Source organism: Myotis daubentonii, chromosome 16 (assembly GCF_963259705.1).
Source record: "Myotis daubentonii chromosome 16, mMyoDau2.1, whole genome shotgun sequence".
Lineage (NCBI taxonomy): Eukaryota > Metazoa > Chordata > Mammalia > Chiroptera > Vespertilionidae > Myotis > Myotis daubentonii.
The window spans coordinates 22,459,550-22,474,130 of NC_081855.1; the positions used below are offsets into that span (position 1 = coordinate 22,459,550).

A 14,581-nucleotide genomic window follows, 5' to 3' on the forward strand; every position below is an offset into this window, starting at 1 on the left:
GGGGGGGCGGGGTTGGTGGGAACAGCTAGGGCGATGGCCTCAGAACGGCCCAGGGGGTGAACCGGCTCCGCAGAGTCACGGCTTCAAGTTCAGGGTCACGTTCCTGGGGGGGAGTCTCTTTGGCCGAGTCTGGCCACTGATTGATAGTCTTGCTTCCTGAATTGCCTGCTCTGTGTGTGTTGGGGGGGGTGGGGGAGGTTTGAAGGCTGCACCCTCAAGAAGGCAAGGAGATGGGGGTGAGAAGCCCCTGAGATGATGGGGGAGAGCAGAGATGGGGGAGAGCAGAGATGGGGGAGAGCAGAGATGGGGGAAGCAGGGCCAGACCATGGATGGGCTTGTAAGCCATGCTCAGCTGGAGGGACCCTATATCTGTAAGCATGTTTATTTGCAAGCAACAGACACCAGCCTTGGCTAATTTAAATTAAAAAATAAGATTTATTTAAAGGGCACTAGGTAAGTCACCGTCTCTCTGGAGGGGTGGGGGCCCCCCAGGCAGGAGCAATGTCCCAAATGAAGGCAAAGACTCCTCCGAGCTCGCCCCTCCAACGTGCCGGCCACAGTCACTACCCCTGCTGGCTCTGCCACCGCTGCGTCCCTGCAAGCATGCGTCCTGGTCGGTGCCGCTCATTCGCATCACTGACTCCTGGTTCTGAGTCAGGGGCAGGTGTGTGGAGCCGCTGAGTCCGGGCCAGGGGTTTTGTCCGAGCTACACGGGAGGCTTCGAAAGTGAGGGCTTGGCCCTGACCGGTTTGGCTCAATGGATAGAGCGTTAGCCTGCGGACTCAAGGGTCCCAGGTTCGATTCCGGTCAAGGGCATGTACCTTGGTTGCGGGCACATCCCCAGTAGAGGGTGTGCAGGAAGCAGCGATGTTTCTCTCTAATCGATGTTTCTAACTCTCTATCCCTCTCCCTTCCTCTCTGTAAAAAATCAATAAAATATATTTTTTTAAGAAAGTGAGGGCTTGACCTTTTCAGGTTGCACCTGGAGGGAAGGGCTCACTTACATAATAAATTGGGAAATCTCCCAAAATACAGGAAGAGGCTCTCGTGATTGGGTGGCAAAAAAAGTGACAAATGTCAACAACGTGCTATCCTGAAGGTATTTGGGGAAGACTGTCAGCTTGTGAAAGCCAGAAACTGGGTCTTTTGTCCCCAGAGCCCTCTTGGCATAGTGCCTGGCTCAGAGGATGGGGTGGAGTAAATATTTTCTGAGCTAATGCCCTGTCAGCAGAGGAGGGACATGAGCAGACTTAACTGGACGGGCCAGATAGGCCCAGCAGAGGGGGTGGGGAGCTGGGGCAGAGGCCGGGGGGCAGTGGGTGGGCATTAGGAACCGATGTTTGCAAACCCCTTTACTTCCTTGTCCCCACAGACCCCTCCTGTGACGAGGGGAGCTTGATTTCCCAGCATGTGGAATGCCTGTTACATTCTGTCCTTTTCCCCAAAACTCCCCCACTCTCCTCCCTCCCTGGACGCTCAGCCGATGACCCCCTCTCCCTTCATGGAGAAAACAGCTCTGGGAGGCTAACTCCATCTGCATGTACCGAGTCCCCTCCACTTACAGGCAGGAAATGCTCCAGCTGAGCCCTAGAGCTCGGTGCCTTGGCCCTCTCACTCCTATTGCGCCCGTTTTCCCCTCTCGCTTCCCGAATCATGCTCATGAGCCTGCAAACGGGCTCTGGCTCTCGTTTTTTTTCCATCTTAAAACACACACACACAACTCCCTGGACCCTATCTGTGCCCTTCCACATCCTGCCCTGTTTCTCTACCCGCTTCACAGCCAAACTTGTGATCACAAAGGCTGCTCCCTGTCTCCCTCGGGAGTATTCTTCCCCGTCCCAGACAGGCTGGGCCATGTGACTGATTTCGACCAATGAAACAGGATGAGGAATGCCGCTTGTCACTTGAAACAAAAGCTGTGAAAGCCAGTAAGTAGCTGGCCATGTCACTGGTGTTCTCTCCCCAGAGACCGAGCAGAGCCTCAGCTATCCTGCCTGAGCCACTGAGATTCTGGGATCGCTTGTTACGTCAGCATACCCCAGCCTGCCCTACCTGATAACAGTCCTGTCTCCCCTTTCTCACAACCCATTCCTTTTATTTTGCATTTAAATATTTTTAATTTTTCAATTATAGTTGGCACACAATATTGGTTTCAGGTGTACAACATAGTGATTAGCCATTTATATAACTTACGAAGTGATCAGTCTGATAAGTCTAGTGCCCATCTGGCACCATACATGGTTATTGCAACATTATTGACTATATTCCCCACGCTGCACTTCACATCCCATGACTGTTGTTATAACTGGCAATTCACTTCTTCATCCTTTTCACCTTTTCCACCCATCCCCCCAAACCCTCTCCCATCTGGCAATCGTCAATTTGTTCTCTGTATCTCTGAGTTTGTTTCTGTTTTGTTTGTTTATTTTGTTTTTAGATTCCACGTATAAGTGAGATCATATGGTATTTGTCTTTCTCAGACTTATTTCACTTGGCATAATACCCTCTCCCATGCACCTTGCATCCCACTCGGTATGCCTTCTGCCCCCACCTTTCCACCAGAAATGAACTTGCCAGCATCACTATTACCTCCATGATGCCACATCGACCGGACACCTCTCTGTCCTCACATAAGCCCTCGGCAGCCCTCGTCACGGCCGAGCCCTCCCTCCTTCTTGAAGCACTCTTGGCTTCGGTCACATCTCACTTCCTGGCTTTCCTCTGACCCCACTGGCCTTTCCCTCAGAATTGTTGTGTTGCCAGAAACCTCAGTCTTGTATCTTCTTTCTCGGGTGACCTCATCCATTCCCACGGATTGAAATACCATCTCTATGCCGATGACTCCCCAGCGTGCAGCCCGCCTCTGGGCTCTGGTTTTGTACTCCCAGCTGCCACCAGGTAAACATCTCTAAAGGCCTCCCAGACTTTGCGTGTCCTCGACGGAGCTCTTGTCTCATTTCCCAAGCTCCTCCAGTCTCACTGCACCCTCATCCTCTCGGAGCCACCGTGGACCTCCCACCCCTTTCTCTCACTGGTTAATGTGTACGTCCCATCAACTCTATATTCCAGACACGGCTCCACGTCTGTCTCCATGGCCCCTCCACCCTCCAGGCTGCCCACATCTCTCACGGATAACAGCCACAGGCCTCCCTACCTGCCTGCCTGCTCCGCCTCAATCCATACTCCAATAGCAGCACCCCCAATCCAATCCCTCCTGCTTCAGGCTCTTCATTGGCTTCTTGCCACCCCCAGAATTAGATCCAAACTCTTGACTGAGGTTGTGAAGGCCCTGGAAGGCCTGCCTCCTGCACTTCTGTCTGCATCTCTTGCCCCTCTGTCCTCGTCCACACCAAGTTCAGTCCAGCCCCAGGACCTTTGCACCTGCTGTTCCTCTTCCTGGAAAGCTGTTCCTTGGCTTCTTCTTAACCTTTAGGTTTCCACTCAGGCGTCACTTGCCTCCATGAGTACCCAAGCTAATGTCAGTCCCTTCGTTTGTCTCAGTCTTAACCCAGTGCCTCCCACCATGGCCAGCTGGGGCGGGGCTGGTTCCACTGGTCTTTCCCCTGGAGGGTAGGCTCCGTGAAGAAAGCAGTGCTGTCTCTGATGGTTGCAGCACCACGTGCAGAGCTGTTTCTCGAATGAATGAAGGAGCTGAGGGACAGACAGATTCTCAGTGGGGTGATTGATAACCGGATGTGAGTTCTGAGTGTCTTTCCCTGACAGCAAGGAAGGGGTGGCTTCTGGGGACTAGAAACGGGAGCTTCCGGCAGAGAGCTCTGCCCCTGCTTCTCTAAGGCTGGTTTTCAGCTTGTTTTGTGTTGCCCAGTGCCCGGGCCTTCAGGACTTGGCAGATCCCCACCCCAGTCCCTGCCCTTCTCACCCCCTCAGGAGCCCCGGCAGGCATCTCAATGGACGCTTGCCTCTGAGGACTGTCCCACACCCACAGACGTTTCCTGCCCCGTGAAACACACCGGATCCCACTCTGGCTTCAGGGGGCCTGGCTGGGTGCAGGCAGGTGCACAGCTCGCTGTGGTTTGGGGGGAGGGACAGTTGGCTCCACGGGATTCAGAGGGAGGAGGCGGGGCCCAGAGCCATCTCAACACCTCCAGGAAGAGGTGGTTCTCAGAGGCTCTCGACCCTCAATCTTGGCGTCTGGACTGCCACAGCCCAGTTCTGGGTTCCCAAACCGAGGAGCAAAGCTGAGTAACAGGACACATTTTATGAGCCCATGGGGGGCTTCACCAGGGGAAGGTGAGAGCCCACCGGCCCTGGGCTCCCTGCAGAGAGCTGACAGCTCCAGACTGCGCTGGATGGACTGGGAGCGAGAACAAAGTAGAGGGGTCAAGACCCTGTCTCCACCTGCTGTGCCATGGGGGCAGCCGAGTTCTGGCCGGCAACTTGAACTTGGGCTTGAGCCCCAACTCCAGGCCTCCACTCGTAGTCTGATCTCTCCGGTCCCTCTGCTGGGCCTCTCCGGTCTGGGAGCACCTGGGTGGGCAGGGCAACATCCAGGGTTCCCTGGGGGTCGGGGTGAGCCCTAAGGGGGTGTGCGGCAGCCCCCCTTTGATCACAGTAGCAGATAAATCATCGCCCTTGGGGAGCACTTCCTGCAGCCTCCCTGGACCAGCAGTTCAAGGGCACAGCCTCACTGCACGCTCTCAATACCCAACAAGGCAAGTGCTCTGACCCCACTTCCAGACTAAGAAACTGAGGCCTCAGCGGTTCAGTGGCCTGCCCGCGGCGGCCCAGCTGAAATGTGCTCCTTCCGGGCTGGTCCCAACCCCAGGCAATAGCTGGGTGCAGAGCTGTCTGCACTAGCTGCCAGCCCCCTCCCCAAGCGGGGCCCCCAGAGAGGCGGTGGTAGACCCGCATAGGCGGAGGATAGGGAGGCTGAGGTTGCTCCCACGGGCCTTCTGAGAGCTTGGCAGCCCAATTAGCATGGCGTTCCTGGCCAGGCCTGCTCAGGGGCCTGGGCGCAGCAGATGAAAGCTGAAAGGTTATTTCAGTAAGGGGCCGCCCACTTGCCCGCTGAGAGTGATCCTGGTGTGCTGGAGGGACCTGGAGTGCGTACATAATTCAGCGTGTCGGAAGGAGAGTGGGAGCCAAAGGCAAAGCCAGAGTGAGGGCCAAGATGAGAGGCTAAGGCGGGGACAGCACAGGCCGGGAGGCTCACCTCTCCTCAGGGAGGGCCTGCCCCTCTCGGGGATGGAGCTCAGGGGTGTTTTGGGATGAAAGGTTTCGGCTGGCACCCCTCTTAATGGTCTCCAGAGACAGACATGTGCTTACATATGCACACATGTGTACCCAGGTCTATGCATACACATACCCACACTGCATGTGCACACATAGATAAACCCACACAAAGGCACATGAACACAGGTACACATGCACACACACAGGCTCCATCTGGGCCCAGGACTGCCTCTGGGCTGCAGGCACTGGGCCTGAGGTGCAGGTGTCTGGAGAAAACTCGTGCTTCATGCCTGCCTCTTTCCCCTCCTCCTAGGCCCAGAGACGTTCTTTAGGCTCGGGTTGGGATTGGGGCTCAGTCTTGGCCTCCAGGTAGGTGAGTAACTTTTCCTGGCTTGTTTGGGACTTCCCAGTTTTAAGATTGAAAGTCCCCCCCCCCTATTTTTTATATGTTTTCGTTGATTTTTTAGAGAGAGAGGAAGGGAGAGGGATAGAGAGATAAAAACATCGATGAGAGAGGAACATCATCCATTGGTTGTCTTCTGTACGCACCCCCCCCCCCCGCCCGGGGATTGAGCCCACAACCCGGGCATGTGCCCTGACCGGGAATCAAACCGGCAGCCTCCTGGTTCCTGGGTCGATGCTCAACTGCTGAGCCGCACCAGCTGGGCGACACTGAAAGTTTTACATCTTGGGAAACCCCAAAGTCCCAGGCAAACCTGAGCTGATCACCCTGCCCCCTGGCCTCAGGCAGGCCTCCTGTACATGCTCCCTCCCAGGTCTCTGTCCTGTCACCTCTGTGATGGCCAAAGGGCCCTCGAGAGAGAGCCAAGGCTGGGTCTTCTCTCACTCTGGAGGTCCCAATACTAAGGACCACTGTGTTTACTGAGCACCTCCTGTGAGCTGGGCCCAAGGATTTTCTTCTTGAGCACCTACTGTGTGCCAGGCACTGCTCTAGGCCCTGGAGTTGTACCAGGGAACACACCAGACAAAATCACTGTCCTCGTGGAGTTGACGCTCAGTGGGGGGAGACAGAAGACAAACAAGATACATAAATGATATCATTCAGTAGAAGAGGATGAATGTTAGGGGAAAAGTAAACAGAGAAGGAGCCCGTTTAAAATAGGCTGCTGGGAAGGTGCTGTGGGGAGAGACCAGAGGGTGAGGTGAGAGCCCTGCAGCTGTCCCGGGAAGCGTTCCAGGCGCTGGGAACAGCATGTGCATAGGGCTGGAGACGTGCCTAGCCTGAGAGAGAGCAGCAAGGAGAAAAGTGAGGCTGGGGAGGGAGAGAAGGGGGAGAGGAAGTGGGCCGCCTCTGGGCCGTGGTCAGAACTTGGGGGTAAGGTAAGGACTTCGTGAGTGTGATGGAGCCATGGAGGGTGGAGCAGAGGAGCCACGTGCTCTGACTCACACTTTCCTGCTGTGTTAGCAGATATGTGGGGGCAGTGGGGGGGCCCCAGGAGGCTATGGTGATGGTTCAGGGAGATGTGATGGTGGCCCAGACCAAGGTGGGGGCTGGGAGAAATGGGTGGGTTCTAGCTAAGTTCTGAAGTTGAGCTGACAGGGTTTCTAACGAATTGGGTGAGAGATGGGAGAGAGAGAGGAGTCCATATAACTCTGAAGTTTTTTTGTTGTTTTTTTTTGGAACATATTTATGTTGATTTCAGAGAGAGGAAGGGAAACATCAATGATGAGAAACATTGACCCAATGCCTCCTGCATGCCCCCTGATGGGGACTGAGCCTGCAACTCGGGCAAGTGCCCTGACTGGGAATGGAACCCAGACTCCTGGTTCACGGGTCGCTGCTCAACCACTGAGCCACGTCAGCCGGGTGACTCTGAAGCTCTTGGCCTGAGCAGCCAGCATGAAGGCGCTGCCTTCTCCTGAGATGGAGGAAGTTGTGGGGGGAGAGCGGCAGCTTAGTGTTGGACGGATTGCGTTTGGCCAGCGGAGGTACGGATACAGGCGTCTGCAGACACAGAGGGTCAGGCTGCAGCTTTAAGGACAATACCCACTTTACAGGTGAGGAAAACGAGGCTCACACAAGCAAGGGGCACACTTGTTAAACGGGGGAGCCGGGACCCAGGTCTCTCTGGCTCCAAAGCCTGGTCCCACTGCCCTGAGCTGGGAGACACCAGCCACCCTGCCCAGCCCCCCAGGTCTGGCGGTAGGGGCTCAGGAGGGGAGCCCAGCTCTGCCCTGGCTGGCTTCCTTGTCTCCAGGCCTGAGCCAGGCTGAGGTGGTGGGGGGATGCCCACCAGGAAGTGGCCTGTGTTTGGGTGCATCACAGAGGGACAGCGCCAAGTGACCTGGGCGCCAGTAGCTCTGTGAACATAGCTGGCCCAGCCTGAGGCCATTATGTGACCACAAGAGCCATTCGTTAGCATCGATTGGCTGAGAGAGGAGCATCGGCAAGGCTGGGGGTGGGGGAGCTCTGGCCTGTTCAGCGGGGGTGGGGGGTGCAGAGCCAGAAGAACTGACCTCATGGCTATCGGTCTCCAAGACTCGGGAGCCCTATGGACCTGCCGGGGACCATGGGGGTGCCAGTCCATGGGCTGTTCCTGCGCAGGTGTATGGAGGGGAGCCCCTTTGGGGCCAGGTGGTATCAGACTTAGGTCAGTGGGAGGCCGGAGATGTTGGGGTCAGAAAGGGCTTAAAGATGGGGCTGCCGTGCCCTCCCAGGCAGCATGGAGCTTCTGGAGTCAGGGTCAGGTGGGTGGCTCACCAGCTGTGTGGCCTTGGCCAGCCACTTTCTTCTGTGCTTCGTGTCCTCCGCCGTGAAATGGCACGGCACCCACGGGGTGTTGTGAGGAGTCCATGTAGAGAGCCTGGCACAGGCTGAGGGCTGGGTGTTCCTTGCTTAGCTCCCTTCCTGCTGCCGGGGGTGGGGGAGGAGGCGTAGAGCCACCTGCCCCACTGGCCATCTAGCCTGGACTGGAGTCGGAGCTGGTCCCAGCCCAGCTGAGCTGGTGTTACAGCCTCAGAGAGAGGGGCAGGGTAAGATGGGGGCCTGCTTCCCTACCTCAGTGCCTTTGCACATGCCCTTCCCACCCATCCTACCACACTCAGCCCCCACGGGACCGTTCATAAGCCCATCTTAGGAACAGGCTGCTGAGTGGACTGGATGAGTCCATGCCCAGGCCACTCACCTCTGCCCCAACAGGTGAAGGGTTTGGGGGTTTTGCAGGAAGGAAGACATGAAAACAATGCCTGCTTTTCATTCCTGCACATCTTCTATGCTGGCAGGGGAATGGAGGGCTTCATGGAGGAGGGGACATGGGGCAGCAGGAGCCTTCCCTGAACTTCCCCACTCCTCCTACACACCCCTAGGTGCCTATTTTAGGCCCAGCACCTGGCCAGACTGCCTAGTGTTATGAGACCCCCTATCTGCCAGTCCACGAGGACTCGCCCAGTTGGCCCAGGTGTCTGGATGTATCTGGCAGTAAGTGGTGAATGGAGGAAGGAAGGAATGAGGCTGCAGAGATCCGGGTAAGCTCAGAGATGTGGGAGACCAGGAGGTTAGGGAGTAGCTGGCAAAGCAGTCAGTCGGGTGCATGCCCCTGGAGGAGGAGGAGGAGGAGGAGGAGGAGGAGGAGGAGGAGGAGAAAGGGGAGGAGGAGGAGGAATAAGGGGAGGAGGAGGAGGAATAAGGGGAGGAGGAGGAGGAGGAAGGGGAGGAGAGCCTGAGGAAGGCCAGAGAGTGGGGGAGACCCAGCCTTGGTTTTTTCAGCCCCCTCAGACAAAGCAAGCCCTGCCTTACCAGGAGGGGGCTGAGGAGGCTGATGGAAGGGGGTGCAAGGCTCCTCCCTGGAGACTTGGATCCCTGCTACTAGTAATTTGCAATCTTAAAATGCACAGCCAAGGTACGGGCCTCCTTGTTAGTGCATTAATCAGCAGTCAGTGGGTTGGGCTCCCATGGGCCACATGGAGGGCTCACAGGAGCCTCAGCCATGTAATGCCAGCCCCCCTGGGAAGGGACCCGGCAGGATGATGATCCCGGGCCAGAGCACCCGCGGGCAAGCAAGGGTGCTGGAGGCAGGTGGGGTTGGCCGGGAGGGCTGGTCCAGGGCCTTGGAGATGGGACCGGAGTGGAGAAGCAGACTCAGCCGAGACCCACTCCAGGGCCCAGGGGGACGGGGACGCTTCCATGGCATGGGTTCCCTGGCATTGAGCAGTGATGAAGGATGGAGAGCAGCTCCAAGCATTGGCTGGGCTCCTAACTCCTTCTGGGCCCTCCCAAGAGGACAGGCAAGGTGGCTCCTGCCCTGGGTCCTGCCTTCACCCCACCCCTTGTTATCTGACCCCCTCCTACCTGCCAAAGTGTGTTCACCTGCCGGCTGCTAAGCTCACACCCAGATTTGGGGGCAGTTGGCTTTTTCACCCAAACCAGGGTCTTCACCCGGTTTTCCCCTGTGCCCCCGACATCCCCTCGAGGCACCTGTTTGAGGAAGGGGTGTTGCTCTCTGTGTCCCCCCTCCCTCCCCTTAGCTTCTCTGGGGATCATTTCAGATAACCCCATCCCAGAACCTTAAAAAGACAGGGTCACAAAAGCAGGCAGAAGGGCTGTCTGTACCGCCGCCGCCCCCCCACCCCCCAGGTCATGGGGCAGGAAAACCCTCACCCCCACCCTCAGGGTAATCCTGAGGACCAGAGAGCTCGAGCAGAAGCGCTTTGTCAACTCCATAAGCTGCACAAATGTCAAGTGGCATTAGCTGCCCAAGCTCACCCCATCCCCATGGTGAGCAGCTTAAGGGAAGGAAATGCCTTTGTCTTTGCAGAACCCTTGAGATGGGGCGGTTGGTATGGCCCTGTGTGTCCCCCAAGCGCAGGTTCATGGCCACGGCCCCGCCCCTTCAGCACAGTGAGCTTCGTGAACTCCCTTGAGCTAGGAGGGGAACCTGGGCTCCCTCCAAGGGGCAGGGTGGGGGCTGCCTCCCTGGGGCAAGGTCCCTGGAAGACAGCAGCCTGGGCAGGGGTGGTCAGTGGAGTTGAGCAAAGGGAAAGGGAGTGCCGGGCTCTGGAAGGTGCAGCCAGTGTGGGTTGGGCCCTCCTCCCAGCCCTGGGTGTTAGAGGTTCAAGGCAGCAGGCAGGTTCTGCAAGAGTCAGCTGGCATTTGGGGTCCAGGTTCCTATGCCCTCACCCTCCTATCTCTCCTGTGGGGCTAGGATCCCCGGGCCAGACTGAGGTGGGAAGTGGGGGGCTGAAAGTCAGACCCAAGCCTCCACATGGTTGGCATGGGGGTCATTGACTCATGTTACAAAAGGGAAGCAGGCTGAGGAGGTGTGCCAGCCTTGGGCCTGGTCTACAGGTTGCAGGCTGCCCAGTGGTCATGGTGACTGAAGGCACTGCAGGGCTGCAGAGAACGAGCATGGCCTGGCCCGGAGAGGGTCCCCACAACTGCTCTGCCGCCACCACACCAGCACCACAGAGGTCATAATTGCTCTGAAGTCATAACCGAACCCAATTATGCAAAAAACAAATTGTGTGCAATGACTTTTATGTGTTGGAAACGTTAGGTCGAAGCCGGGTGATTACAGGGGGACGGGAAGCAGCTGCCACTCTCTGGGAGACCATAACTCCCAGCAGCTGGGAGCTGTCACTTATTTACGACGCCATTTCTGCCGGAAATGAGGGGTGGCAGTGGTGGAGAGGCCTGCCTGAGCCTGGGCAGGCAGTGGGGGCAGAGGCAGGCCTGGGAGCTGTCTGGGTGGCCAGCAGGAGGATGGGAGCAGGACCTGCCAGACAGTGGCTGGGAGGGTTGGTTCTCTCGTTCTGCACACTCTGGGCATAGCTAGCAGCGGGAAGAATCGGCAGAGCTGCCCCAGGCCCCCAGGTCTCCTGAGAGGCCGGGCTGGCCAAGCTGGAAGGGGAGGGCAGGAGGCCAACCCGGGCAGTGAGGAGCCTGGAGCCGGTCCCCCCAACACCGGCGCGCCTGCCGGGCTGCCAGGGGCAGCTGCCACCCTGGAAAAAGGCAAGTAATGACTGCCGTCCATAATGAGGCTGCTCCGATAATGAGCATGGGCTATTATCCGACCACAGGCTGGACGCATCCGAAAATAAATTATTTTAAGGATCCATTAACGAATGCCTAATTAATGCCCAATTAGAGGGAAGCTGCAGAGCAAACACTCCGGACAGTCTCGAGGCATGGCTTGGTTTACAACCGCAGCCTGGGAGCGAGAGTGAGGTGGGGAGGGGAGGAGCCAGGCGTTGGCTTGAATGGCGGCAGCCTCTGTCTGGGAGCTTCATGGGCCCCAGAGCCCTGCCAGCCCTGGTCCCGCCCCCAGGCCTTGCACACCTGTGTCCTCTCAGTGCCTCTTCACAGCTGGGCGAGGGACACCTGTTACTATTTAGAAGTGAGGGGTGTCACTTTTGAGGATGTGGGAGGCCTGGTAAATGAGACATCTTCTGAAATCAACTTTGGTGTCATGCATGCATGCTTTGCTTGTTTGGGGAAATAATTTAAATAGACTCCTAGAACTCCATGTGATATCTTTGCTTCGGTGGGACAGGAGTCTGCCCCACTGTGTGTTCACACAGGTAGCAGTGAGGAAGTGGCAGGACCTGGAGGCTGGCTGCTGTGTGACCCCCACCCCAAGGGCTGACAGCCTGGGGAGGTGGGGCTGGGAGGTTGGGGCGGGGCTAGGGTTTAGGGGCGGGGCTAGGGAGAAGGTGTGGGAATCAGAGCCTCCATTCACATCCCAAGCTTATCTCACAGCCCAGGCTGGGGAGAGAACCCCAGTAGAGGTGGGGTGCCAGGGTGCGGGGAGCAGTATCTAGCCCCAGATGGGGGCTGGCGTGGGCCTGACCCCTGCCTTCCTCCCATCAGGAGCCAGGCCCTCAGGGGGGCCACCATCCCAGACAAGTGAGCGAGAAGCAGACGAGACGGAGCCCCAGCCGCCCAGGAGCGTCACGTGCCGTCCAGTCCTCCCCTCCCCGACCCGGTCTGCCGCCCGCCTCCCGGGCAGCCCCTGACCCGCTGTGCTCTCTCCCCCCAGGGTGCGGTGTGGCGCTGCTGCTGCTGCTGCTGCTGCTGGCCGGCGAGCTGCCCCTGGGCGGCGGCTGCCCGCGGGACTGCGTGTGCTACCCGGCGCCCATGACGGTCAGCTGCCAGGCGCACAACTTCGCCGCCATCCCCGAGGGCATCCCGGAGGACAGCGAGCGCATCTTCCTGCAGAACAACCGCATCACCGTCCTGCGGCAGGGCCACTTCAGCCCCGCCATGGTCACCCTGTGGATCTACTCCAACAACATCACCTTCATCGACCCCCGCACCTTCGAGGGCTTCGTGCACTTGGAGGAGCTGGACCTCGGCGACAACCGGCAGCTGCGGACGCTGGCGCCCGAGACCTTCCAGGGCCTGGGGAGGCTCCACGCCCTCTACCTCTACAAGTGCGGGCTGGGCGCCCTGCCCGCCCGCCTCTTCGGCGGCCTGCACAGCCTGCAGTACCTCTACCTGCAGGACAACCACCTCGAGTACCTGCAGGACGACATCTTCGTGGACCTGGTCAACCTGAGCCACCTGTTTCTCCACGGCAACAGGCTGCGGAGCCTGGGCCGGGACACCTTCCGGGGGCTGGTGAACCTGGACCGGCTGCTGCTGCACGAGAACCAGCTGCAGTGGGTGCACCCCCGGGCTTTCCACGACCTCCGCCGGCTCACCACCCTCTTCCTCTTCAACAACAGCCTCTCCGAGCTGCAGGGCGACTGCCTGGCCCCGCTGGGGGCCCTGGAGTTCCTCCGCCTCAACGGCAACGCCTGGGACTGCGGGTGCCGCGCGCGCTCCCTGTGGGAATGGCTGCGCAGGTTCCGCGGCTCCAGCTCCGCGGTCCCTTGCGTGTCCCCCGAGCTGCGGCAGGGCCGGGACCTGAAGCTGCTGAGCGCCGAGGACTTCCGGAACTGCAGCGGGCCGGCCTCCCCCCACCAGATCAAGTCTCACACGCTCACCACCACCGACAGGGCCGCGCGCAAGGAGCACCACCCGGCCCGCGGGCCCGCCCGGGACAAGAGCCACCCGCAGGGCTCTCGGAAGCCAGGCAAGAACTGCACCAGCCACAGGAATCGCAACCAGGTCTCCAAGGTGGGCGCCGGGAAGCAGGCGCTCGAGCAGCAGGACTATGCCCCTGACTACCCGCACAAGTTCAGCTTTGACAGCATGCCCACCGCGCGGCCCAAGAGGAAGGGCAAGTGTGCCCGCAGGACCCCCATCCGTGCCCCCAGCGGGGTGCAGCAGGCCTCCGCCAGCAGCTCCCTGGGGGCCTCCATCCTGGCCTGGATACTGGGGCTGGCGGTCACCCTCCGCTGAGGACCCAGGGCACCAGCACCCAGCACTGCCACGTGTCCACCAAGAAACAGAGTTTCTTTTCTTTTTTTACAAGTGGAGGGTCCGCTGGGTTTGAGGCAGAGTCTGAGGAAGGCTTTGGCTGCCGCCTGGGTCCTGCCTGGTGGATTATAAACCCAATGTGTACAGCCCCAAGCAGGAGGGGATTAGCACACCTCACCCAGCTGCCCCGGCCACCCCAGCCAGCCCCCTCAGAGCAGCCGGGACAGCATCCATCCAGCAAGGCGGTTAAGCGCGCAGAGAGCACCTTTCACTAGCAGCCATGGGACAGTGCCCCGCCGGAGCTGAGCTCTGTGGAATCCTGGCGATTTGGAGAGGTCTGAAGGGCCCCTGCCCTTTCTGGAGGAGGCGGGACTCAGAGGAACAGATGATGGTCACCCAAGAGGCCGGGTTGACTGGCCAACCGGGAGCGCATGATCGGGTGTCATTTTGGCTTTTGCCTGAGGCCACTTAGTCAACCTGCCCTGAATCTAACAGTGTGCCACCTTCAGTCCCTTCCCTGGGGTGACACCTCTCATTCCTGATGTCTCAGGCAACCCTCGTCCACCCAGCCCAGACCCTGGGCTCCAAGAACCAGTTACCAAAGGAAAGAACATCAGAGGCTGAAATTCAGAACTTCATCCCGTGCAATGAGGTTCTCACAGGAGGTGCAGTTTTATAACTACGTCCACTTATATATATACACACACACACTCTACATATATATATATATATACACATACACACAAAGACACAGGTCCCAGCCCCACACCCTTACCAAACTGTATGTCTTATCATGTTTATAAACTATATGGAAAACTATATCTGCTGAACTGAGAATTGTATTGGTGATTTCTAGCGAGCAAAGAGTTATAGGATTTTTGTCTAGAATCCCAACCTTCAACAGCAGTCCTCATGTAACCTGGGCTTGCCAGGGGCACGGGCACATGGTCACTGGGAGGGTCAGCGAGAAGAGGAGGCAGCAAGAATCACTTCAGGGGACCAATATTCTTAGATATGTAGAGCATCACCTTGTTTTTATATGCAGCACAAGTCCATCTGCCGCCCGGA

At 58.2% G+C, this 14,581-nt stretch overlaps 1 protein-coding gene across 1 annotated transcript in view; it reads left to right on the plus strand.

The window, feature by feature from the left end:
- Positions 1-14,334, plus strand: part of RTN4RL1 (reticulon 4 receptor like 1) — a 68,142-nt gene extending 53,808 nt beyond the window's left edge. Inside the window, exon 2 of the mRNA XM_059669126.1 lies at positions 12,189-14,334. Coding sequence (XP_059525109.1) covers positions 12,189-13,495 — 1,307 coding nt within the window. The 3' untranslated portion in view covers positions 13,496-14,334. The remainder of the gene's footprint in view (positions 1-12,188) is intronic.
- The last annotated feature ends 247 nt before the right edge of the window (positions 14,335-14,581 follow it).